Source organism: Oncorhynchus keta, chromosome 15 (genome assembly GCF_023373465.1).
Source record: "Oncorhynchus keta strain PuntledgeMale-10-30-2019 chromosome 15, Oket_V2, whole genome shotgun sequence".
NCBI lineage: Eukaryota > Metazoa > Chordata > Actinopteri > Salmoniformes > Salmonidae > Oncorhynchus > Oncorhynchus keta.
In genome coordinates this window covers 15,595,972-15,620,710 of record NC_068435.1, presented here as the reverse complement: position 1 = coordinate 15,620,710, position 24,739 = coordinate 15,595,972, and the positions used below count along the sequence as shown (strand labels likewise).

At 45.1% G+C, this 24,739-nt stretch overlaps 1 protein-coding gene across 4 annotated transcripts; it reads left to right on the top strand.

Moving 5' to 3' along the window:
• The first annotated feature begins 132 nt into the window (after positions 1-132).
• Positions 133-24,739, top strand: LOC118394398 (dipeptidyl peptidase 9-like). 4 transcript variants are annotated; one of them, XR_004827766.2, is made up of 22 exons: positions 133-839; positions 2,898-2,988; positions 3,161-3,399; positions 3,546-3,658; positions 5,564-5,737; positions 6,124-6,295; positions 6,425-6,535; positions 6,787-6,915; positions 7,523-7,584; positions 7,701-7,801; positions 8,136-8,313; positions 8,742-8,901; positions 10,852-10,931; positions 11,080-11,232; positions 12,028-12,163; positions 16,894-17,039; positions 19,096-19,242; positions 20,399-20,551; positions 22,487-22,629; positions 23,029-23,140; positions 23,468-23,626; positions 23,766-24,739. XR_004827766.2 is itself a non-coding variant. In XM_035787574.2 (21 exons), the coding sequence occupies exons 2-21, from the start codon at positions 2,933-2,935 to the stop codon at positions 23,558-23,560; spliced, it is 2,655 nt and encodes an 884-aa protein (XP_035643467.1). In that variant the 5' UTR covers positions 133-839; positions 2,898-2,932; the 3' UTR covers positions 23,561-24,739. The 4 variants fall into 4 exon arrangements, 3 of the variants coding, with proteins under 3 accessions (XP_035643467.1, XP_035643465.1, XP_035643466.1); XM_035787574.2 differs by having other exon boundaries at positions 6,127-6,295; positions 23,468-24,739; XM_035787572.2 differs by having other exon boundaries at positions 23,468-24,739.

Here is a 24,739-nt window from a genome sequence, read left to right as displayed (position 1 = left end):
TTGCCTTTTAATTTAAATATGTTTTGTTCTGTTTGCCTGAATTTGTATCCATTGAAAGGGGTCTGATGACACTGAATTAATTTCGTTTTCAAGGTCTGGGTACATATGTGCCAATGTGTTAACATTTTGGGGGGGGGTATTTAAAAGAAATAATCTGTTTACTGGCAGTATGGTATGTTGCACGTGTCTCAACACGTTGCCTAAATTTACATATACATGACAACCATAAGGGTACGCTCATATGTGAGGTCATCTATCACGTTTATTCAGAGAAAATTACTGCCAAACAGTCACGTGTAATAAACGACCAAACACTAGATTGCTTCGCCACCTGAATCGTGAATGTCTAGTAAACCGGGACATTTCATTAAAGCAATTAAGACATGTCATGGATATTGTGTTAATTGAACATTGCATCTACTGTTTTGGTTGAGGGGGGTTTATGGACGGACTAAATATTTTCCAATGCAATAATCTTGAATCATTTAGTTTTGGCAACCTTTCCTGTCAGTACATGTTTACAGTATAATGTGTACAATTCTTTATATTCACAAATTGCCTCGTATCAAACACTCATTTCTGGTCAGGATTAATCAATGCGCAGCCGCTAGCGCAGCATCATCCTTGCGAACACAGCCGAAGAGGAGCGGTGCGGCCCTGTAAAAGCGCCGAAGTATTATCCCCGGGATAGAAGGTTCCTGGGTGTTCTTCGTGATCTACGTTTATGTCTGCCTACATTCTGGGCCATGGACACAACCTTTAGCAGTAATAATATTAGTTTTTTAATACCTACCTAGTAAAGCAAAGAATCGTTTGGAAAATAAGAAGTGGCTGGATTGGTAAGTATACGCTTCTGAACTCGATTCTGATAGTCGACTCCAGTGACAGGCTTGCTAAGGACCCAGCTAGCTCATAGTGGCCAAGCTGGTATACCCGAGAACTGTCACGAGAGAGCTGTCATGTTACAGTGTATCCTAGCTGGCAAACGTTGAGGTAATATGTAGTTAGATTGCCGCAACGTAACACTTACGCTATATTAGATATACAATTAAGTTAATCACGACACTGTTGCCAACTTGTACTGTTAGCTAGCTAAACTATATCCAGCTACAGTTGTGACCCCTTGATGAGAACAAAGATAGCTATTTCGTACGTACCGGTCATTAAATTATTTCCCCTATCCCTGGTTTCCTTTACCAATTCTTTCTAGCTACCAACCTATCTGATATTTTATAATGGTGGAATATCAGTTCATTTTTTCATCAAAGGTTATGAATGGAATAGACAATGTCAGTGACTTAGTCTGTAGTCAATGCAGGCAACGTGTGGATGACAAAAAACGAGTTTGTCAGCTATCACTTCCTGCTTTCCAGACGCAGAAGTGATACTTATTCATACCTTTTATGTATGGTGCAGTTTAGGCCTTCCAACCCCCCCACTACACTGATCAAAAATAGAAATGCAACATGTAACGTGTTGGTTTCATGAGCTGAAATAAAATGCGAAGTGTTCCATACAAAAAGCTTATTTCTCTCAAATTTGTTTACAGCCCCTGTTTAGTGAACATTTCTCAGTTGTCAAGATAATCCATCCCCCTGACAGGTGTGGCATATGAAGCAGCTGATTAAACAGTGCGATCATTACACGGATGGATCTTGTGCTGGGGACAGACAATTAAAGTCCATTCTAAAATGTGCAGTTTTATAACAACGTCACAGATATCTCCAAGTTTTGAGGGAGGGTGCAATTGGCATGCTGACTGCAAGAATTTCCACCAGAGCTGTTGCCAGAGAATTTCATGTCAATTTCTCTACCAACTTCGTTTTAGAGAATTTGGCAGTACATCCAACCGGCCTTACAACCGCCGACCACGTGTATGGCATGTTTTGGGAGAGCAGTTTGCTAATCTCACCATTGGGAACAGAGTGTCCATGGTGGAGGTAGAGTTGTGGTATAGGCAGGCATAAGCTACAGACGACAAACAATTGCATTTTATCGTTGGCAATTTCAATGCACAGAGATACCGTGAGGAGAGGCCCATTTCTTTTAAAGTATCTGTGACCAACAGATGCATATAGATGAGGGCCAAATTCATTTTTTGTTTAAATTGAGAGATTTTGTCATAAATTTTAACTCAGTAAAATCTTTTATATTTCTGTTCAGTATAGAGAGCTATGACCAATTTGCATCTTCACCCTAGTCTCCCAGAGGGCTGTTTTGGAGCTATTGTCATAATGTTTACACACCCATCCACTCCTTCTGGAGCTTCAGTGTGACATTGTAAAGGCCAGGTTGAGGGGTCACGGCCCATAGGTTTGTTTGGACAATGGGCACCGAGCAGGCTATTGGTGATCAGATTCCCTTTAAATCCAGTGCTTGAATGTTTTCTTCACATCATCTGAAAGCAAATGAGTTCTCTGAAATTCCACCAACACAAAGAACATCAATGGGGTCCTTGGCAACCGCCTTTACGCCTGCCCACTCCATACAGAGGGCAAACTTTGTTTTTACTGTCACTATGTTGGCTAAGGTTTCATGCATTCCTGTAGCATCAAACTATACAAGCAATGGAATGTGGACCATTCCTTATGTCTTTGCTGTCTTCTATCACAGCTTAGATACATTTTAGTCCTTTAGCAGACGCTCTTATCCAGAGTGACTAGGGTTCCATGCCTTGCTCAAGGGCACATCAACAGATTCTTCTCCTAGTCGGCTTAGGAATTCAAACCAGCAAACTTTCGGTTACTGGACCAACGCCCTTAACCACTAGGCTACCTGCTGACTTAAATACCAAACCTTTACCGCATGCATTGAATGAGAGAGATTTTATATGTAGGCGTTTTATTCAATGTATATATAAGATTGATTAACCCTTTTATTTGAACGTTTAACTTTAGATTGCAGACTCTGGTTGAGGCTTGTTGGCCAGTGAATGCATAGAGTGAAGAAGGTCAAACTTGGAGACAAAACAGAAGGTTACTGGAAAAGGTATGGTGTCCATGTGCGTTCCAATGACCTGTGTGTACCTTCTCTGCGGATAGGAGTGCTAGATAACCCATTGTATAGGCCAATACATATGTGTCTGTCTGTGTGCGTTTCCATACTAGATGCAAGTGCCATTGTTCGTGAGCATGTAGATGACCAGCGGGTTGTCTCTCAGTTGTTTAGGAGGGAATATGACGGCGGTGGACGGGCTAACAGACAGCACAGAGGTGGTGGAGATGGAGGACGGTCCATCTCAGTTCTATGTGGAGAAGCACTCGTGGGGCGGCCTGCGTGACATCATCCACAGCAGCAGGAAGTACTCAGGAATGATCGCCAACAAAGCGCCCCATGACTTCCAGTTTGTGCAGAAAAACGATGAGTCAGGCCCCCACTCCCATCGACTGTACTACCTCGGTGAGCCAAGGCCATCTGCCACTGATGATCGTCACACAGTGCTTCATTGAGTTACTCCCATTTCTCAAGTTGCAACACTGTTTTGCAAGTTGTACCTTGGCCTCTTAACTCATTTTCACTTCCGACCGTCTCTCTCTATCGATCAGGAATGCCTTACGGAAGTAGAGAGAACTCACTGCTCTACTCGGAAATCCCCAAGAAGATCCGGAAAGAGGCCCTCTTGGTGTTGTCGTGGAAACAGATGCTGGATCACTTCCAGGTGAATACCCCTTGAATTCTCTGTGCGTCACTGAAACCTAATGACCTCCAAACCTGGTGCCAAGGAAATCCTAATAAAATATGTTAGTTATTATCCTCATAAGATGAAGATCTCAAGCTCTCTAACATTTTTTTTTACCGTGGTTTGTCAAATGTTCATAACAAGACCTGAAGCCAGGAAATGCGTAATAGGAAAGTGGAACGATCATTTCTCACATATTCACAGACATTCATTCAGAGATACCCACAGTCTCCAGACAGCGACAATTAAATTAACAGATGAATAATCATTAAAGGTAGACTCAGCGAAATGACGCTGCCACGATCATCACCGCAGATATTGCGATGACTGAGATGCAGACTTCGCTCGCACACAGTCACACACAGTATCTTCGCATGTGCATGGGTTTGCTTCACTCTCTCAGATAACAGGCACACACATGCATACTGACGCCACACATTTTAAATAATTTATCTGAATCCACCAATCAAATGTACAAAAAAAGGATCCAAACATTTCAAAGGTCCCTGTCTGCATGGCCCTCCAGGGTACAGGAAGCACCTCCTTCTCCAAACAGCTAGGCTGCCCACAACAGCTGAAACAGAGCAGTATCTCGTCAATTGCTTCGCCCTAGTTTTTGTCAGGCCCGCAATCTGGAGGCCACACCAAGTGTGTGTATGTGCCAAATATCGGAGCCACCAGCTTGCACCTCCACCCGAGGCTGTCCCAGCATGCCATGAGAGGCTGTTATTTAAAAAGCTTCTCAGCAAAGGTTTGCTCCATGTAGCCGTCCACTGAGCAGCCCACTTCCAAAATGAACGCCTCCCCCACAACAACAATATCTGGTGTATTTGGCCCACAGGAAATCACATCATCATCAACATCAAACCAGCTTCCTGTTACACAACAATGTTTATGCATGTGTGCTGTTGGTGAGACCACTTGTCTCACCTCTCTGGCTATCAGATCAACAACGCCATCATGACTAGCAATGTACAAATCCTTGTATGAACAGCAGCCATTCACATGGGCAATGGACTCCATTACATTTGACTCATGTAGAATACAAAATGGGTCATGGTTTGCAGGGTACCAGAGTGCTATATTATATTTTGTTGGTACAACTTGCAGCCTCACCTTAACAGTAAAGGTGGGAATGTCCTTGCCAATGGCAGGATGGAATGGGAGACAGAGTGGTCAGCACAGTCCAGAGCAGCGAGTTTCTCCTGCAGCCTCAGGCCAGTCCAACGTTGCAATAGCGACATCTGTCTGATACCAAGGTGTGTCGTCCTGGATGTAGGATGAGATGTTCCATCATGGGTAACAGAAGCCTCCACAACAACACTGCGATCTGCCAAAGCTGCATCAGAGGCCGTCACTGGCTCAGTTTACATATTAGGCCGTCCGGTTGCTCAGGTCGTTGAGGTCCTGCCAGTCTCACCCGACTCCAAAGCCTGCAGCAGCACGAGTGTCCAATTTTCCATTGGCCTTCCTCCTGAAGCCCAAGAAGTTGTCCTCAGTGTCCCTGGCCAGTGGAACCTTCCTCCTCCATAGGTCCAGAAGGATGGAGGCTCTGGCTAACTGCCTAACTGTCACATCGTCACTGTTGAACACGTTCAACAAGTGAGTCAGTCTGGTAGCAATGTAAATGGACCAGTAAGTAAGCATTTCACTGTTAGTCTATACCTGTTGCCTACGAAGCATGTGACAAATACAATTTCATTTAATTTGATTTCAGGTACGGGACCAAAACAGCTGTGAAGTTTTTAGCCTTGCGCTTCAACGTTCTTAGTTGTTGCTGAAATTAACCCACTATGCTGTTTACTTTGTGCACCAACGTCATATCGTTGAGTCTACCTTTAGATCATTATGATGACAGCAAAATGACTTTCCCCTCACTACCAGGCCACGCCGCACCAAGGGGCCTATTCCCGGGAAGAGGAGCTCCTTCGGGAGCGGAAGCGCCTGGGAGCGTTTGGGATCACTTCCTATGACTACCACGCCCAGACCGGCCTGTTCCTCTTCCAGGCCAGCAACAGCCTCTTCTATTGTCAGGACGGGGGAAACAATGGCTTCATCGTGAGTCTTACCCCCCTTTATTCATTAAATTAACTTAGAAAGCCTTTCCTACATCTGCAATTGCCACTAAGTGAGTTACAGTAACTTTGATTAGTAGCTGCGTTATTGAATGTCATTTTAACATCCTATAGTTGATATGAGCATCGGTGCATGAACTGCACAGCACCCAACGACACAGCGATGAATGGCTGTTGCTGTGTGTATGGTTGTGTCTTCAGGGTTGCATTCATTAAGGCACACTGTAGCAAAACATTTTTTTATCAATGGAAAACGAAAACAAGCAGTTCTATTGGACAAGTTGAGGTCGTCCCTGTTTGTCTGTTTTGTTCAGTTTAGTGCCTAATGAATACGACCCTGTACACTAAGAGTGTTTCCTGGTTTAAAAGCAGTCTGCGCCCATTAAGCCGGTGGAGATTAAGACGCAGTGCTCAGGGACCCGCATGGACCCCAAGATCTCCCCAGGAGAGCCCAACTTCATTGCTTTCATCAACAACAACGACCTGTGGCTGGCTAACCTCAAGTCTGGGGAAGAGAGGAGACTCACCTTCTGTCACAAAGGTCAGAAGGGTCAGGGACTTTTGGAAGTTTGTGTACTGTAGTTGTTTGGAATTGTTTACACTCTCTATGCCATGTTGCTGACACTGCATGGATTTAATTAAATAAATGAATCCCCTCTCCCTCGGTCAGGTCTGGATAATGTGAAGGAGGACCCCAAGTCTGCGGGCGTGGCCACGTTTGTGATACAGGAGGAATTTGACCGCTTCACTGGCTACTGGTGGAGTCCCTCTGCCGTAGAGGGTGAGTAGGCACCTTCTGTCACGCCTTCCTTATGACTAGAGAAGGAACCATTTTCATGTGAGAAATTGGGCTCTTCCTTAATCAAACCATCAGTCAGTCATGCTTTGATGAACGTTGTACAGGCTTTAACTTAACCCAGACACACTGTCATCATGAAGCTGTGTCTGTTATGAATGCTAGCTGTTTCTGTATGCATTTTCAAGAGCATGTTATCAGTTCTGTCTGTCTAACCTGCTCTTCTCCTCTGTTAGACTCAGATGGGGGCAAAACTCTGTACCTGCTGTATGAAGAGGTGGATGAGACAGAGGTAGAGATCATTCATGTTCCCTCTCCAGCCTTGGAGGAGCGGAAGGCTGACGCCTACAGATACCCCCGCACAGGTGAGTCCCCCTGGTGCTGGTTGGGTCCCCCTGGCGCTGGTTGGGTCCCCCTGGCGCTGGTTGGGTCCCCCTGGCGCTGGTTGGGTCCCCCTGGCGCTGGTCGGGTCGAGTCCCCCTGGCGCTGGTCGGGTCGAGTCCCCCTGGCGCTGGTCGGGTCGAGTCCCCCTGGCGCTGGTTGGGTCCTACTCGGGTAGGGTTGTATGTGGTTGTAGTGACACGTGTTTTGCCTGACGACTCAAACTGAATTCTTCCGCTGCTCTATGACTGCCATCATCGAAGTTGTTTATGGTTGCGTCAAAATGAGGGGTGTTGTAGAAAACATGGCGCCGCTTTACCCACACGTGTTCTGGTTCTGGCCCAACCCATCCGTTTCTGGGACCAATCAGAAAGTCAGGAATGTGTTTGTGTTCTAGAAATCGTTAGGGAGGTACTCAGATCCAGACTCATTGCAGAGAAGAAACTAACATCCGTGGTCGTGGTGTAGAGTTTGGCCGGAGCAAGGAGTTTGGGAAGCTAGGCAAATATACAGTATTAGCAATGACCTAATGAAATCATCATTTCAAGAATAGACCACTAGAATTAACAAAAATAATTAATTTTTTCGTAGGCAGTAAAAATCCTCAAACCACCCTGAAACTGGCTGAGATAAAGACTGACATACAAGGAAAAGTAAGTGGCAGCTGCTTTTGACTGCTCTCCATTTATTCTCTTATTTTGCTCTTGCTGCTCACTGTAGTGTGTGTGTGTGTGTGTGTGTGTGTGTGTGTGTGTGTGTGTGTCTCCAGATCGTGACCATTCAAGACAAGGAGCTAGTTCTCCCCTTCACCACCCTGTTCCCTGGGACGGAGTACATCTCCCGCGCAGGATGGACGACTGATGGCAAATAGTGAGGGTTACGACATAATGTTTCCCCAGGAAACGCTGCTTTTGACCTGTCTCTGATGCTATTTGGCTCCCATTGGTGATGGTTAGGGCCGGGGGATGGGAAAAGTCATCTTCCAATTCCGCAGAAATCTTGGTTGATTAGTTGATTAATTGAATCAGTTGTGCTAGTGTTGAGCTCCAACACAAGCCTGCATACTCTGTATCGCTCTAGGACCTGGGTTGGTGTCCTCTGAGCTTGCGGAAAGGACAAGGCATTAGTGATGTTGGACCTGTCATTATTGTACTGTGCGTATGATCCAGTCAGTGAGGGAATGTGTGTTTCGGTCTCCCCCAAGTGGTTGGGCAGTGCTGCTGGACCGCAGTCAGAGGAGGCTCCAGCTGGTGCTGCTGCCCCCGGCCCTCTTCATCCCCGTCACAGATGACCTGGCCCAGAGGCAGAAGAACCTGGAGGCCGTGCCCCATGATGTTCAGCCCTACATCGTCTACGAGGAGACCACCGACATCTGGATCAATGTGAGATGGGCAGGGCAGTGTGGGGATAACATGGAAAATGACTACGGGTTAGGGAAAGGAGGGGCACTGACTTGTCATTCCTCATTTTAAACTCTGGAGCCTCGGTCTTTCATCCATCTGTACCTTTTGAGAGAATTGTAGTTACCAGATATGTGCTTAGTATTATGTAGAATTAATCGTCAGACTGTAGATTTGGCTATCAGTGCCCTCTCAAAAATAGAAGATTTAATGCTTCTTGGGAATTACTCTAATATTTAGCTGCATGTACAGTTTGGTTGTTGAATTCCCACTCCTCTCAGTCACTCTAGTGTAATAGTGATTTGAAGGGCTATATATTGACAGTGTGTATGTATGTTGACATATGTATTTGCATGGAAGAATCAGGCCACAACAAACTAACAACAACCATGTTTTTCTGTTGTCCACAGGTTCATGATATTTTCTATCCATTCGTTCAAACGTCAGAGGATGAGTTCTCTTTCATATGGGTGAATGAATCCAAAACGGGCTTCAGCCATCTGTACAAAATCACATCAGCATTGCAACCAGACCTCTACCAATGGTCAGGAAGCTACAAATACATAGAGGGTAATTCCGTTGCTGTCATTAACCAGGTTTTGCATAATAAGACCCACGTCGGGCCTGATGGAAAAAGCAAATTTGCTAAATCTCGGTCCCCCCAAAAATACACTTCACAAGGCGGGATAAGTTTATTGGTTAAATAGATTGTGACAATTGCGGTTGAGACACAGTTATGAGCAACTTTTGATACAATAGCCAGTAAGAGTCACGTGATGATATGCCTACTACCACAGACAAAATCAGTTATGATGAACTTATGCAAATGTACAATAAATATAGAGCAGTGGTACTCAACTCTTAACCTATGAGGTCAGGAGCCTGATGGTTTTCTGTTCAACCTGATTATTATTATTTTATTTTCACCAGGTAAGTTGACTGAGAACACGTTCTCATTTACAGCATCGACCTGGGGATTATTTACAGGGGACTGGAGGGGGAGGAATGAGCCAATTGTAAAACTGGGGATTATTAGGTGACCATGATGGTTTGAGGGCCAGATTGAGAATTTAGCCAGGACACCAGGGTTAACACCCCTACTCTTACAATAAGTGTCATGGGATCTTTAATGACCTCAGAGATTCAGGACACCTGTTTAATGTCCCAGCCGAAAGACGGCACCCTACACAGGGCAGTGTCCCAATCACTGCCCTGGGGGATTAGGATATTTTTTAGACCAGAGGAAAGAGTGCTTCCTACTGGCCCTCAACACCACTTCCTGCAGCATCTGGTCTACCATCCAGGGACTGACCAGGACCAACCCTGCTTAGCTTCATTAGCAAGCCTGCAGTGGTATGCTGCTGGCAATAATTAATTGCACATATCTGATGTCCCAGGTCTAAATCAGTCCCTGATTAGAGGGGAACAATGAAACAAAGCAGTGGAACTAGCTTCCAGGTCCAGAGTTGAGTTTGAGGGATATAGAGGGTATTATTTGAATTCTGGTGACATGCCATTATCAAATAATAATGATCTTGCTGTTATCTATAATCTCATCATACAACCTACCCTGTCCACTTTACCAGTGAACTGTTGTCTAGAGCACATGCTCCAAAACCAGATGGAGAACGTTTGAGTGACAAAACCATTGTTAGACTTAAATTGGTTTCCATCGCATTTTCAACGTATTTTTTTTTGCCCCCGTTTTCTCACCAATTTCTTGATTACGATCTTGTCTCATCGCTGCAACTCCCGTACGGACTCAGGAGAGGCGAAGGTCAAGAGCTGTACGTCCCCCGAAACACAACCCAACCAAGCCGCACTGATTCTTGACACAATGCCAACTTAACCCAGAAGCCAGCCGCACCAATGTGTCGGAGGAAACACCATGCGACCGTGTCAGTGTGCACTGCGCCCGGCCCGCCACAGGGGTCACTAGTGCGCGATGGGACAAGGACCCCTAACCCGGTCGGGACAGAGCCCCAACCCGGTCGGGACAGAGCCCCAACCCGGATGATGCTGGGCCAATTGTGCGCCGCCCCATGGGACTCCTGGTCACGGCCGGTTTATGACACTACAACCCCAGGCTGTAGTGACGCCTCAACACTGCGATGCAGTGTCTTAGACCGCTGCGCCACTCGAGAGGCCCGGGGTACATGGACATTTTAAGTGCTTTTTATGTGCATTACATCATCCCACACAGCTTTTTATCCACAGCCAGTCAGTTTGATGGAAACACCTCTGGGGATTTTAGAATATTCACATGAAATTCTGTCTATTGGCTATTGTCATGTTTTGTGTGACAGCACAAACAGATCTGGGATTCAGGCTTTGTCCTTCCTTCCTTGAGCTAATCACTGATCTGTATGCGTCGTGATTTAATGAAGGTGAGATATTGATTGAACTTTGAACAATCTGTAGTCGCCATCCGGGTGTCACGTTACTGCACTGTAAGTCTGGCTAATGTAATAAAATTTGTCAAAATATAATCTCTAATCTCTATGGTATTTTCCTCTGCAGGAGACTTTAAATGCGCAATCAAGGAGGAGGTGACTCTGACCAGTGGGGAGTGGGAGGTTTTGGCCAGGCATGGCTCCAAGGTAGGATATTCAGTCAGTCAGATTAAAACCCTTATTGTCACAGTGCAAAATATCTTTATAATAGACTTTTGTGTGTGCTTACGCTATTGTAAGTTTATAATGCATGTTCTGCCATCAATATAAATATCATCTGTGATTCTCTCTGTAGATCTGGGTGAATGAGGCCTCTAAGCTGGTGTACTTCCAGGGCACTAGAGACACTCCCCTGGAGCACCACCTCTATGTGGTCAGCTATCAGTCCCCAGGGGACGTGGTCAGACTCAGCAAGCCTGGCTTCTCCCACAGCTGCTCTGTAAGCAAGGTATGGACTCACTCAACAAATAGGATTACCTGGCTGCCAAGCCCCCCTCTGGCACCCCTGTAAATCTTACCCCAAAATGTATTCTTGTAATCGGGCTACAGGGATTGATTGAATATATGGCCCTCTGTCACCTGTCATTGCATTCACAAGCTCTCCGGTGGCCATTTTGCCAAACAACATGACTGCAGTAGGTAGTACCAACGAACACTGTAACATCCTGGCATTCTGCTCTGTTAGACACACTGCACTCAATCATCCCCTCCCCACGCTTCATGAGACCACACCACATAAGTACCTTAGGGAGGTACAGCTGATCTCTTCCCTATGAGAAGCCTGGTTACATCAGGCAGTGTTGTGGAACTCTGCCCATGTCATGCTGTTTAACCATCTGGTCATTCAGCGTCACTGTGTGCCTGTGTGAGAGGATATTGATGGATGTTACTACAATGTTACAGGGACTTGCCTTAGCTGTTAACAGATTGGGCAGAGTAGACATGGTCTGTTGTGTGGGCATCTGGGCCCTCTGTGATGTGGAGTTATCCAGGGAGGTGGTTCTAAACCTGATGGTCTCAGATCTGTTGTGATTTTTTTCAGGTATACCTTTAACATTGTACGGTGAGAGACAAAGCTGGCTTGAAATCAAGGCCCCGTGACATTCTGTCTCCGATGTGAAGATTAATTCACAGCTGTTCATCTCTGTCTCCTTCTCTCACCCCTTATCATTGTATCTCCCCTTTCTATCCCTCTTTCTCTCTATATATTCTTTACTCTCCCTCTCTTTTTCTCTCTCCACAGAACTTTGATATGTTTGTCAGCCACTACAGTAACGTGAGCACTCCCCCCTGTCTCCACGTCTACAAGCTGACTGGCTCCGAGGGAGACCCTCTCCACATGGTGCCTGAGTTCTGGGCCAGCATGATGGAAGCCCCAGGTAAGGAAGAGTGGAGGGTTTATATCATTACTTTAAAAGTCCCAAAAATGTATGTGGCAATCACTGATTACCCCTTTAAAGATGTATCCTTTATTCCTTGAGGCAATCACTGATTACCCCTTTAAAGATGTATCCTTTATTCCTTGAGGCAATCACAGATTACCCCTTTAAAGATGTATCCTTTATTCCTTGAGGCAATCACAGATTACCCCTTTAAAGATGTATCCTTTATTCCTTGAGGCAATCACAGATTACCCCTTTAAAGATGTATCCTTTATTCCTTGAGGCAATCATAGATTACCCCTTTAAAGATGTATCCTTTATTCCTTGAGGCAATCACAGATTACCCCTTTAAAGATGTATCCTTTATTCCTTGAGGCAATCACTGATTACCCCTTTAAAGATGTATCCTTTATTCCTTGAGGCAATCACAGATTACCCCTTTAAAGATGTATCCTTTATTCCTTGAGGCAATCACAGATTACCCCTTTAAAGATGTATCCTTTATTCCTTGAGGCAATCACAGATTACCCCTTTAAAGATGTATCCTTTATTCCTTGAGGCAAAGATTACCCCTTTAAAGATGTATCCTTTATTCCTTGAGGCAATCACAGATTACCCCTTTAAAGATGTATCCTTTATTCCTTGAGGCAATCACTGATTACCCCTTTAAAGGTATCCTTTATTCCTTGAGGCTGACTGATTACCCCTTTAAAGATGTATCCTTTATTCCTTGAGGCAATCACTGATTACCCCTTTAAAGATGTATCCTTTATTCCTTGAGGCAATCACTGATTACCCTTTAAAGATGTATCCTTTATTCCTTGAGGCAATCACTGATTACCCCTTTAAAGATGTATCCTTTATTCATTGAGGCAATCACTGATTACCCCTTTAAAGATGTATCCTTTATTGGTAGCAATCACTGATGGCCCCTTTAAAGATGTATCCTTTATTCATTGAGGCAATCACTGATTACCCCTTTAAAGATGTATCCTTTATTCCTTGAGGCAATCAGATTAACCCTACAAAGATGTATCCTTTATTCCTTGAGGCAATCACTGATTACCCCTTTAAAGATGTATCCTTTATTCCTTGAGGCAATCACTGATTACCCCTTTAAAGATGTATCCTTTATTCCTTGAGGCAATCACTGATTACCCCTTTAAAGATGTATCCTTTATTCCTTGAGGCAATCACTGATTACCCCTTTAAAGATGTATCCTTTATTCCTTGAGGCAATCACTGATTACCCCTTTAAAGATGTATCCTTTATTCCTTGAGCAATCACTGATTATTTAAAGATGTATCCTTTATTCCTTGAGGCAATCACTGATTACCCCTTTAAAGATGTATCCTTTATTCCAGTGGGCAATCACTGATTACCCCTTTAAAGATGTATCCTTTATTCCTTGAGGCAATCACTGATTACCCCTTTAAAGATGTATCCTTTATTCCTTGAGGCAATCACTGATTACCCCTTTAAAGATGTATCCTTTATTCCTTGAGGCAATCACTGATTACCCCTTTAAAGATGTATCCTTTATTCCTTGAGGCAATCACTGATTACCCCTTTAAAGATGTATCCTTTATTCCTTGAGGCAATCACTGATTACCCCTTTAAAGATGTATCCTTTATTCCTTGAGGCAATCACTGATTACCCCTTTAAAGATGTATCCTTTATTCCTTGAGGCAATCACTGTATAGGTGTAAACTGTACCATGGGACTCTCAATTACTCATTCCAGGGCCAGGTTTCCTGATAGCAATGGAATTTAGGCTTCTGAGAGTTTCAACCATGCATCTTTGCTACAACGGCTGAAGATGTAACATGCGTTTTCAGTGGTGTAAAATACTTTAAAGTACTTAAGTATTTTTTGTTTATTATTTATTTAACCAGGCAATTCAGTTTAGAACAAATTCTTATTTGCAATGACTGCCTACCAAAAGGCACAAGGCCTCCTGCGGGGACGGAGGCTGAGATTAAAAATAAAATACAAATATGGACAAAACACGCATCACGACAAGAGAGACACCACATAGAGACATAAGACAACAACATAGCGTGACAGCAACACATGAAAACACAGCATGGTAGCAACACAGCATGGTAGCAACACAGCATGGTAGCAACACAGCATGGTAGCAACACAGCATGGTAGCAGCACAAGATGGCAGCAGCACAACATGGTACAAACATTATTGGGCACAGACAACAGTACAAAGGGCCAGAAGGTAGAGACAACAATACATCATGCGACGCAGCCATAACTGTCAGTAAGAGTGTCCATGACTGAGTTTTTGAATGAAGAGATTGAGATAAAACTGTCCAGTTTGAGTGTTTGTTGCAGCTCGTTCCAGTCGCTAGCTGCAGCGAACTGAAAAGAGGAGCAACCCAGGGATGTGTGTGCTTCGGGAACCTTTAACAGAATGTGACTGGCAGAACCAGTGTTGTATGTGGAGGATGAGGGCTGCAGTAGATATCTCAGATAGGGGAGAGTGAGGCCTAAGAGGGTTTTATAAATAAGCATCAACCAGTGGGACTTGCGACAGGTTTACTGAGATGACCAGTTTATAGAGGAGTATAGAGTGCAGTGATGTGTCCTATAAGGAGCATTGGTGGTAAATCTGATGGCTGAATGGTAAAGAACATCTAGCTGCTCGAGAGTACCCTTACCTGCCAATCTATAAATTACATCTCTATAGTCTAGCATGGGTAGGATGGTCATCTGAATCAGGGTTAGTTTGGCAGCTTGGTATCTGTACTGGGGTTCCACTTTACTATTAATATTTTTGACAACTTTTACTTCACTGCATACCGGAAAGGAAATCATGTACTTTTTACTCCATACATTTTCCCTGACACCCAAAAGTACTTGTTACGTTTTGAATGCTTAGCAGAACAGGGAAATGGTCTAATTCACGCACTTATCAAGAGAACATCCCTGGTCATCTCTACTGCCTCTGATCTGGTGGACTCACTAAACAGAGAACATCCCTGGTCATCTCTACTGCCTCTGATCTGGTGGACTCACTAAACAGAGAACATCCCTGGTCATCTCTACTGCCTCTGATCTGGTGGACTCACTAAACAGAGAACATCCCTGGTCATCTCTACTGCCTCTGATCTGGTGGACTCACTAAACAGAGAACATCCCTGGTCATCTCTACTGCCTCTGATCTGGTGGACTCACTAAACAGAGAACATCCCTGGTCATCTCTACTGCCTCTGATCTGGTGGACTCACTAAACAGAGAACATCCCTGGTCATCTCTACTGCCTCTGATCTGGTGGACTCACTAAACAGAGAACATCCCTGGTCATCTCTACTGCCTCTGATCTGGTGGACTCACTAAACAGAGAACATCCCTGGTCATCTCTACTGCCTCTGATCTGGAGGACTCACTAAACAGAGAACATCCCTGGTCATCTCTACTGCCTCTGATCTGGTGGACTCACTAAACAGAGAACATCCCTGGTCATCTCTACTGCCTCTGATCTGGTGGACTCACTAAACAGAGAACATCCCTGGTCATCCCTTCTAGCCTCTGATCTGGTGGACTCACTAAACACATGCTTTGTTTGTAAATGATGTCTGAGTGTTGGAGGGGCACAACTTTCACTGGGGATGGGGGACTTGCAACATTTTGAAATTGCACCCGTACCTCTGGCTATCAGTAAACAATTTGCAACAAGAAAGTTGTGCCTTGTGGTTTGCTTAATAAGCAATTGGAAATTATTTGAACTTTTACGGCACACCATAAATAAAATATTCATTGCGGACGTTACACATCAGGAAATATATTGAGGCAAAACTTAGACAGTAGTGTACAAATAGCTAATTAAAACCCAATTGATTTAAGTAACATGAAATGTATTTCAATATCATTCAGATATATATAGGTCTATGTAGCCTATATCCTTCAGATATATAGGTCTATGTAGTCTATATCCTTCAGATATATAGGTCTATGTAGTCTATATCCTTCAGATATATAGGTCTATGTAGTCTATATCCTTCAGATATATAGGTCTATGTAGCCTATATCCTTCAGATGTATAGGTCTATGTAGCCTATATCCTTCAGATGTATAGGTCTATGTAGCCTATATCCTTCAGATATATAGGTCTATGTAGCCTATATCCTTCAGATATATAGGTCTATGTAGCCTATATCCTTCAAATATATAGGTCATGTAGCGGGTACACATCAGGAAATATATTGAGGTATCCTTCAGATATATAGGTCTATGCAAATATCCTTCAGATAGTAGTGTACAAATAGGTCTATGTAGCCTATATCCTTCAGATATATAGGTCTATGTAGCCTATATCCTTCAGATATATAGGTCTATGTAGCCTATATCCTTCAGATATATAGGTCTATGTAGCCTATATCCTTCAGATATATAGGTCTATGTAGCCTATATCCTTCAGATATATAGGTCTATGTAGCCTATATCCTTCAGATATATAGGTCTATGTAGCCTATATCCTTCAGATATATATAGGTCTATGTAGCCTATATCCTTCAGATATATATAGGTCTATGTAGCCTATATCCTTCAGATATATATAGGTCTATGTAGCCTATATCCTTCAGATATATATAGGTCTATGTAGCCTATATCCTTCAGATATATATAGGTCTATGTAGCCTATATCCTACAGGAACACGGTTGGAGTGCCCTAATCTTGTTTTTCTGTGTGTATCTTTGTGTGTACTCCAGGTTGCCCAGGAGACTACAAATCTCCGGAGATCTTTGACTTCCCGGGAAAGTCAGGCTTCCAGCTCTATGGAATGGTGTACAAGCCTCACAACCTCCAGCCTGGCAGGAAGCATCCCACAGTCCTCTTTGTCTACGGTGGCCCGCAGGTTTGTGGCTTCTCTCAGACATTACAATTTTGTTATTTGATCAGGAATTCCTTATAGAAATCCAATCAGATCTGTGAGCGCAGAAGGGGTAGGAACTAAGGGGAAGGAGTCTGGGTTTTGTATTGAAGGGATACATCATTTGTCAAAATTGACTTTTCATCGCAGGTTAGGAGAACTTATGCTGCAGGTTATGATAATTAAAGTAGTAAGTTAAGAGCATTAGGTTAAGGTCAGGAAAAGGGTTAGGGTTAGCTAAAATGTAGACATTGCCAGGGGCTGAAATTGAATTGGTCCTGTATGACCTGTTTGTAACTAGCAATCATAGCCAATACTTTCCCTAGAAATAACCATACCAAGTTCTGTCACCTTGTTGTTTTTCACGTACAGTAGCAAGATGTGTACAATGCTGAAGTCCTGTAGTCTCTATAGGGCCCAAACCGTACAGTGATGTCTAAAATATATATCTATTTTTTTAAATTATCCTTTCCAGGATTGTTCCAATAACTCTGGTGTATGCATAATCAGGCTAGCCCAGCTAGGCTCTGCCCTGCTAGGCTCGTCCAAGGCTAGGCTCGGCCAAGGCTAGGCTCGGCCAAGGCTAGGCTCGGCCAAGGCTAGGCTCTGCCCTGCTAGGCTCGTCCAAGGCTAGGCTCGGCCAAGGCTAGGCTCGGCCAAGGCTAGGCTCTGCCCTGCTAGGCTCTGCCAAGGCTAGGCTCTGCCCTGCTAGGCTCGGCCAAGGCTCTGCCCTGCTAGGCTCGGCCAAGGCTCTGCCCTGCTAGGCTCTGCCCTGCTAGGCTCTGTCCTGCTAGGCTCTGTCCTGCTAGGCTCTGTCCTGCTAGGCTCTGCCCAGGCTCTGCCCAGGCTAGGCTCCACTCTGCTAGGCTCGGCCAAGGCTAGGCTCTGCCCTGCTAGGCTCTGTCCTGCTAGGCTCTGCCCTGCTAGGCTCTGCCCTGCTAGGCTCTGCCCTGCTAGGCTCTGCCCTGCTAGGCTCTGCCCTGCTAGGCTCTGCCCTGCTAGGCTCTGTCCTGCTAGGCTCTGTCCTGCTAGGCTCTACCCAGGCTCTGCCCAGGCTAGGCTCTGCCCTGCTAGGCTCGGCCAAGGCTAGGCTCTGCCCTGCTAGGCTCTGCCCTGCTAGGCTCTGCCCTGCTAGGCTCTGCCCTGCTAGGCTCTGCCCTGCTAGGCTCTGCCAAGGCTAGGCTCTGCCAAGGCTAGGCTCTGCCCTGCTAGGCTCTGCCCTGCTAGGCTCCGCCAAGGCTAGGCTCTGCCCTGCTAGGCTCCGCCAAGGCTAGGCTCTGCCCTGCTAGGCTCTGCCCTGCTAGGCTCTGCCCTGCTAGGCTCGGCCAAGGCTCTGCCCTGCTAGGCTCGGCCAAGGCTAGGCTCGGCCAAGGCTAGGCTCTGCCCTGCTAGGCTCGGCCAAGGCTAGGCTCTGCCCTGCTAGGCTCGGCCAAGGCTAGGCTCTGCCCTGCTAGGCTCGGCCAAGGCTAGGCTCTGCCCTGCTAGGCTCTGCCAAGGCTAGGCTCTGCCAAGGCTCTGCCAAGGCTAGGCTCTGCCAAGGCTAGGCTCTGCCAAGGCTCTGCCCTGCTAGGCTCGGCCAAGGCTAGGCTCTGCCCTGCTAGGCTCTGCCCTGCTAGGCTCTGCCAAGGCTAGGCTCTGCCAAGGCTAGGCTCTGCCCTGCTAGGCTCGGCCAAGGCTAGGCTCCGCCAAGGCTAGGCTCTGCCCTGCTAGGCTCCGCCAAGGCTAGGCTCTGCCCTGCTAGGCTCCGCCAAGGCTAGGCTCTGCCCTGCTAGGCTCCGCCCTGCTAGGCTCCGCCAAGGCTCTGCCCTGCTAGGCTCCGCCAAGGCTAGGCTCTGCCCTGCTAGGCTCTGCCCTGCTAGGCTCGGCCAAGGCTAGGCTCTGCCCTGCTAGGCTCGGCCAAGGCTAGGCTCTGCTCGGCCAAGGCTAGGCTCTGCCCTGCTAGGCTCGGCCAAGGCTAGGCTCTGCCCTGCTAGGCTCTGCCCTGCTAGGCTCGGCCAAGGCTCGGCTCAGTGGTGTGAAAAGGGTATGTTTGTGCCGACAGGTCCAGTTGGTGAATAACACCTTCAAGGGGATGAAGTACCTGCGTCTCAACACCCTGGCCTCTCTGGGATACGCTGTGGTGGTCATCGACGGGAGAGGCTCCTGTCAGAGAGGCCTGAAGTTTGAAGGGGCTCTGAAAAACAAAATGGTAGGATTGGTCGAAAGCCAACCCATATGTTGCTTTTTTAAATTGATATAAATGGTTCCAATCCAAATTGTTCCATATTGTTATGTACAAACATTAATTGTGAAACTGCAACGTACGTTTATGATATTACATCAACAAGAAAGTTAGTGTAAACAACCATCGGATGTCATCGCACGCATGATAAAGAGCACAATATGTACTGGCATTTTATTTATTTATTTTTACCCTGCTGCACCACGCTCTTCAGCTCGGCAGCAAAAACAATAACGGTGGTCGGGCGGCCAGGGACGCCGTGTCCCCATGCTGCAGATTCAATCTTTAAGGTACCCGTGTTCTACTGTAGACACAGACATGGCAAATTGTACTGTGCCAACAAAGGCTGTTCTTGCTGTGCAGGTTCATTAAATCACATCGGATCACCATATACCGGGTGCAGGCACCCTTTCTCCTGTTAATTATACCTTCTGGTATTTATTAATGGAACAGCACCTGTGTGACTCTCTCACGCATCTTTCATCTAGACCAGGTGTTCTTGAACTTTTTCAGCTTGAGACCCAAATGAGAAATTGATCGTCCTCCCGTGACCCAAATTAAGAAGAAAATGTGTGCTTAAAGATGTATTCTCATAAAAATGTGAATTTGACCCATCTGGGTGTGTCACTGTGACTGTCCTCCTCTCTCTGTGTGTTACCAGGGCCAGGTGGAGACTAATGCCCTCCTCTCTCTCTGTGTGTTACCAGGGCCAGGTGGAGACTAATGCCCTCCTCTCTCTCTGTGTGTTACCAGGGCCAGGTGGAGACTAATGCCCTCCTCTCTCTCTGTGTGTTACCAGGGCCAGGTGGAGACTAATGCCCTCCTCTCTCTCTGTGTGTTACCAGGGCCAGGTGGAGACTAATGCCCTCCTCTCTCTCTGTGTGTTACCAGGGCCAGGTGGAGACTAATGCCCTCCTCTCTGTCTCTCTCTCTCTCTGTGTGTTACCAGGGCCAGGTGGAGACTAATGCCCTCCTCTCTCTCTCTCTCTCTGTCTCTCTCTCTGTGTTACCAGGGCCAGGTGGAGACTAATGCCCTCCTCTCTCTCTCTCTGTGTTACCAGGGCCAGGTGGAGACTAATGCCCTCCTCTCTCTCTCTCTCTGTCTCTCTCTGTGTGTTACCAGGGCCAGGTGGAAATTGAAGACCAGGTGGAGGGGCTGCAGTATGTGTCAGAGAGGTTCAACTTTGTGGACCTGAGTCGCGTGGCCATCCACGGCTGGTCCTACGGAGGCTTCCTCTCCCTCATGGGCATCATCCAGAGACCCAACGTCTTCAAGGTGAGAGGAACTACACTAAAATACACAATTCCAAACCCAAATCACTTGAAGATTTGAGTAGATTCGATACCACATTGCCCTCTGATTGGCTAGGGGAGATTTTCCCATATGGCTTAGACCTATTTAAAATTTTCAGATCTGAAGAGACTTCATTGGACTAGAACCATCTTGGATTGCGTTTTATTCTAGAAAGTGTAATCACATCTCATTTACAATGGAGATTAGACTGAATGTAGTTGATTATAGATTGGCCTATTGGTGAGGATAGCTTTGATTTATTTGAAGCTCATCAGATATGACATTCTGTATGGATGTAGTTTTCCCATTAGGCCTCATGGTGTTGATGTTGGGTCACACGTCATTCCACACTGCAGTTCTCATAGTGCCTGTCCTTAGTTGTACTGCTCTACAAAGCACACTGGCAAAGATCAATACATGTATTGTTTTTTAAACCATCTATGGAGCATTTTAGGGTTATGTGCTCAAGGGCACGTCAACAGACTTGTTTTTTTTCTCCCCCTTGTCAGCTTTTTTTTTTATTCAAACATCAACCTTTTGGTTACTGGCTCAATGCTCTAACCGCTAGACTACCTGCCCCCTCTCACCAGCATCATATATACCAGCATATCTCTCACCAGCATCATATATATAACAGCATATCTCTCACCAGCATCATATATATATAACAGCATATCTCTCACCAGCATCATATATATATAACAGCATATCTCTCACCAGCATCATATATATATAACAGCATATCTCTCACCAGCATCATATATATATAACAGCATATCTCTCACCAGCATCATATATATATACCAGCATATCTCTCACCAGCATCATATATATACCAGCATATCTCTCACCAGCATCATATATATACCAGCATATCTCTCACCAGCATCATATATATACCAGCATATCTCTCACCAGCATCATATATATACCAGCATATCTCTCACCAGCATCATATATATACCAGCATATCTCTCACCAGCATCATATATATACCAGCATATCTCTCACCAGCATCATATATATACCAGCATATCTCTCACCAGCATCATATATATACCAGCAGCATATCTCTCACCAGCATCATATATATACCAGCATCATATCTCTCACCAGCATCATATATATACCAGCATCATATCTCTCACCAGCATCATATATATATACCAGCATCATATCTCTCACCAGCATCATATATATATACCAGCATCATATATACCAGCATATTTCTCACCAGCATCATATATATACCAGCATATCTCTCACCAGCATCATATATATACCAGCATATCTCTCACCAGCAGCAGAGGTACCAGCATATCTCTCACCAGCATCATATATATACCAGCATATCTCTCACCAGCATCATATATATACCAGCATATCTCTCACCAGCATCATATATATACCAGCATATCTCTCACCAGCAGCAGAGGTACCAGCATATCTCTCACCAGCATCATATATATACCAGCATATCTCTCACCAGCATCATATATACCAGCATATCTATCACCAGCAGCAGAGGTACCAGCATATCTCTCACCAGCAGCAGAGGTACCAGGGGGCATATTCAGTATGTATAGTACTGCTCGACAGAAATAGGGCTTCATTGAACCATTAAATAGCAGAAGTTTAGACATGCCACACAATCAATGTATGCCACCACCCTGCTATACTGAACAAATTCCCACAGGCATCCATCTTCTGAAAAGCAGTTTGACCTCTCATGTTGCGCTAAAATGTGGAAAATGAACACTTGCTGAAGTGTGATTGTACAATTCATCTGAAATGTCTTAATGGTCTGTCCTGGTGGAGGGAGAAATTGCAGGACGGGCTTATTTTAATGCTATCCTTACTGAAAAAAATAAATCAATTGCCCCCCCCCCAAAAAATAGCAATGCTGTTCCTTTTCAGGTGGCCATAGCGGGCGCTCCCGTAACGGTGTGGATGGCGTACGACACGGGTTACACAGAGCGTTACATGGATACACCTGATAACAACCAACAGGGCTACGAGGAGGGCTCCGTGGCACTGCATGTGGACAAGCTGCCCAGCGAGTCAGTCCCATACTGTTTACTGCACTCTATAAACTTGAACCAATCTAAGAAATAAGAACGGCCAACTTCTATATTTCTATATTGTACTGTAGATGAAGGTAACAATGTTGTGGTCAGTTCTATTCCATTTTATTCATCATTGTTGAATAAAAACAGGCATTGGTTTTTAGCAACAAAAATACTATATATTTGTATTTTGGATGTTTCTCAGCTCAAATTTCAAGGACAGATGGAAAGTTATTGAGTTTCACCATAAACATTTCTATATGTATAATAAATAAACAGGATATGCTTACTGTAGTGTAGTATTAAAAAAAGGTCCGACTATGAAAATGTAACCTGTTTTATTTTCATGTGGTTTCTATGTTTGTTTCTGTCCCTTTGAAACCCTCCACCCAGGCCAAACCGCTTGCTGATTTTACACGGATTCCTTGATGAGAATGTTCACTTTTTCCACACCAACTTCCTGGTGTCACAAATAATCCGCGCTGGAAAGCCATATCAGCTACAGGCTAGTATATTTATGTGTTGTTGACATTTCTAAGTCTGTGTTAAAGGCATGTTATGGGTAACGATGTCCCATCTATTGATATACGTTTCCCCAACATGGACATTGTTGTACAATTAGAGAGAAGCACTGCTACAGTCTGTCCCATGTGGTGTCAGTGGGACCCAGAAGGGGGCTGCTATCTTAGCCAAGACTTTAATGGACAACTCTTTCATTTGAATGGGTTTCAGGGAATATTGTTTTCAGAAAATTGCAAATTGTAGTCACATGTACCATATAGTGTATACTGAAGTAGGAATTAGTGGTTGATTTTCCTCTGTTGTTTTGCAGGTCTACCCCAATGAGCGACACAGTATTCGCTGCCCAGAGTCAGGAGAACACTATGAGATCATGCTGCTGCACTTTCTACAACAATACCTCTGAAAGTCACCCCCCTCTACCCCATTCTGAAACCAACTGTATACCTCCCCGGAAACCTCCTCAACCCAGGCATAAAGACCTCTCTGTAGCCACACCCAACTACTCCCAACTTTACCATGAACTGGTGATCTCACTCAATTATACCTGTCTCATTCTCTCTCTCTCTCTTTCTCTCTCTCTTTCTCTTTCTCTCGTCTCTGCACCTAAGGAGATCCAAGGCAGGGTTGTGAAGTTTCACCTCGGACTGTGGAGTGAAAGGGGATATACATTATCTGGAGTCTCTCTCCCTCTCTCTCTCTCTCTCCACCTCGGACCGTGGAGTGAAAGGGGACATTATCTGGAGGCTCCCTCTCTCTCTCTCTCTCCACCTCGGACCGTGGAGTGAAAGGGGACATTATCTGGAGGCTGTCTCAATCTCTCTCTCCCTCTCCACCTCGGACCGTGGAGTGAAAGGGGACATTATCTGGAGGCTGTCTCAATCTCTCTCTCCCTCTCCACCTCGGACCGTGGAGTGAAAGGGGACATTATCTGGAGGCTGTCTCAATCTCTCTCCCTCTCTACCTCGGACCGTGGAGTGAAAGGGGACATTATCTGGAGGCTGTCTCAATCTCTCTCCCTCTCCACCTCGGACCGTGGAGTGAAAGGGGACATTATCTGGAGGCTGTCTCAATCTCTCTAATTGTCTTCCCTTTCTCTGGATTATTTTGCCAAATGTTTTTCTTTTTCCTCCATTTTATTCACTCAAGTCGGTGATAGTTTTCGAGGAACCCCAATCCTAAATGGAATCTACACACACACACACACGCAGCATATTGGAGTTGGTGTAATGGCTCGAGGAAGAAACCCTGCCTTTACTTGCATTCATTAACTATTTTAAGTGTGTATTGTTAAAAAAATAAAATATTTTTATGGATTCTTATTCTTTTATAATGAGTGTCAAATGAAGTCGCTCATTGACATAATACAGTCATTTTCTCTCCTCACATTGCAGTGCTCACGGTGTCGGCTTGCCTTCTGAAGACATACCATGTATGCCAAAGTACTTCTTGACTTGATCGTGCTGGTATTTCCTTTTTTACGGCAATTACGATACGAGTACGAGCAGCCAAGTCTTAAACAGCTTTGTACCACCTGAATAACATGTATACGTGATGATGAAGAATAAATACATGTATGATGAAA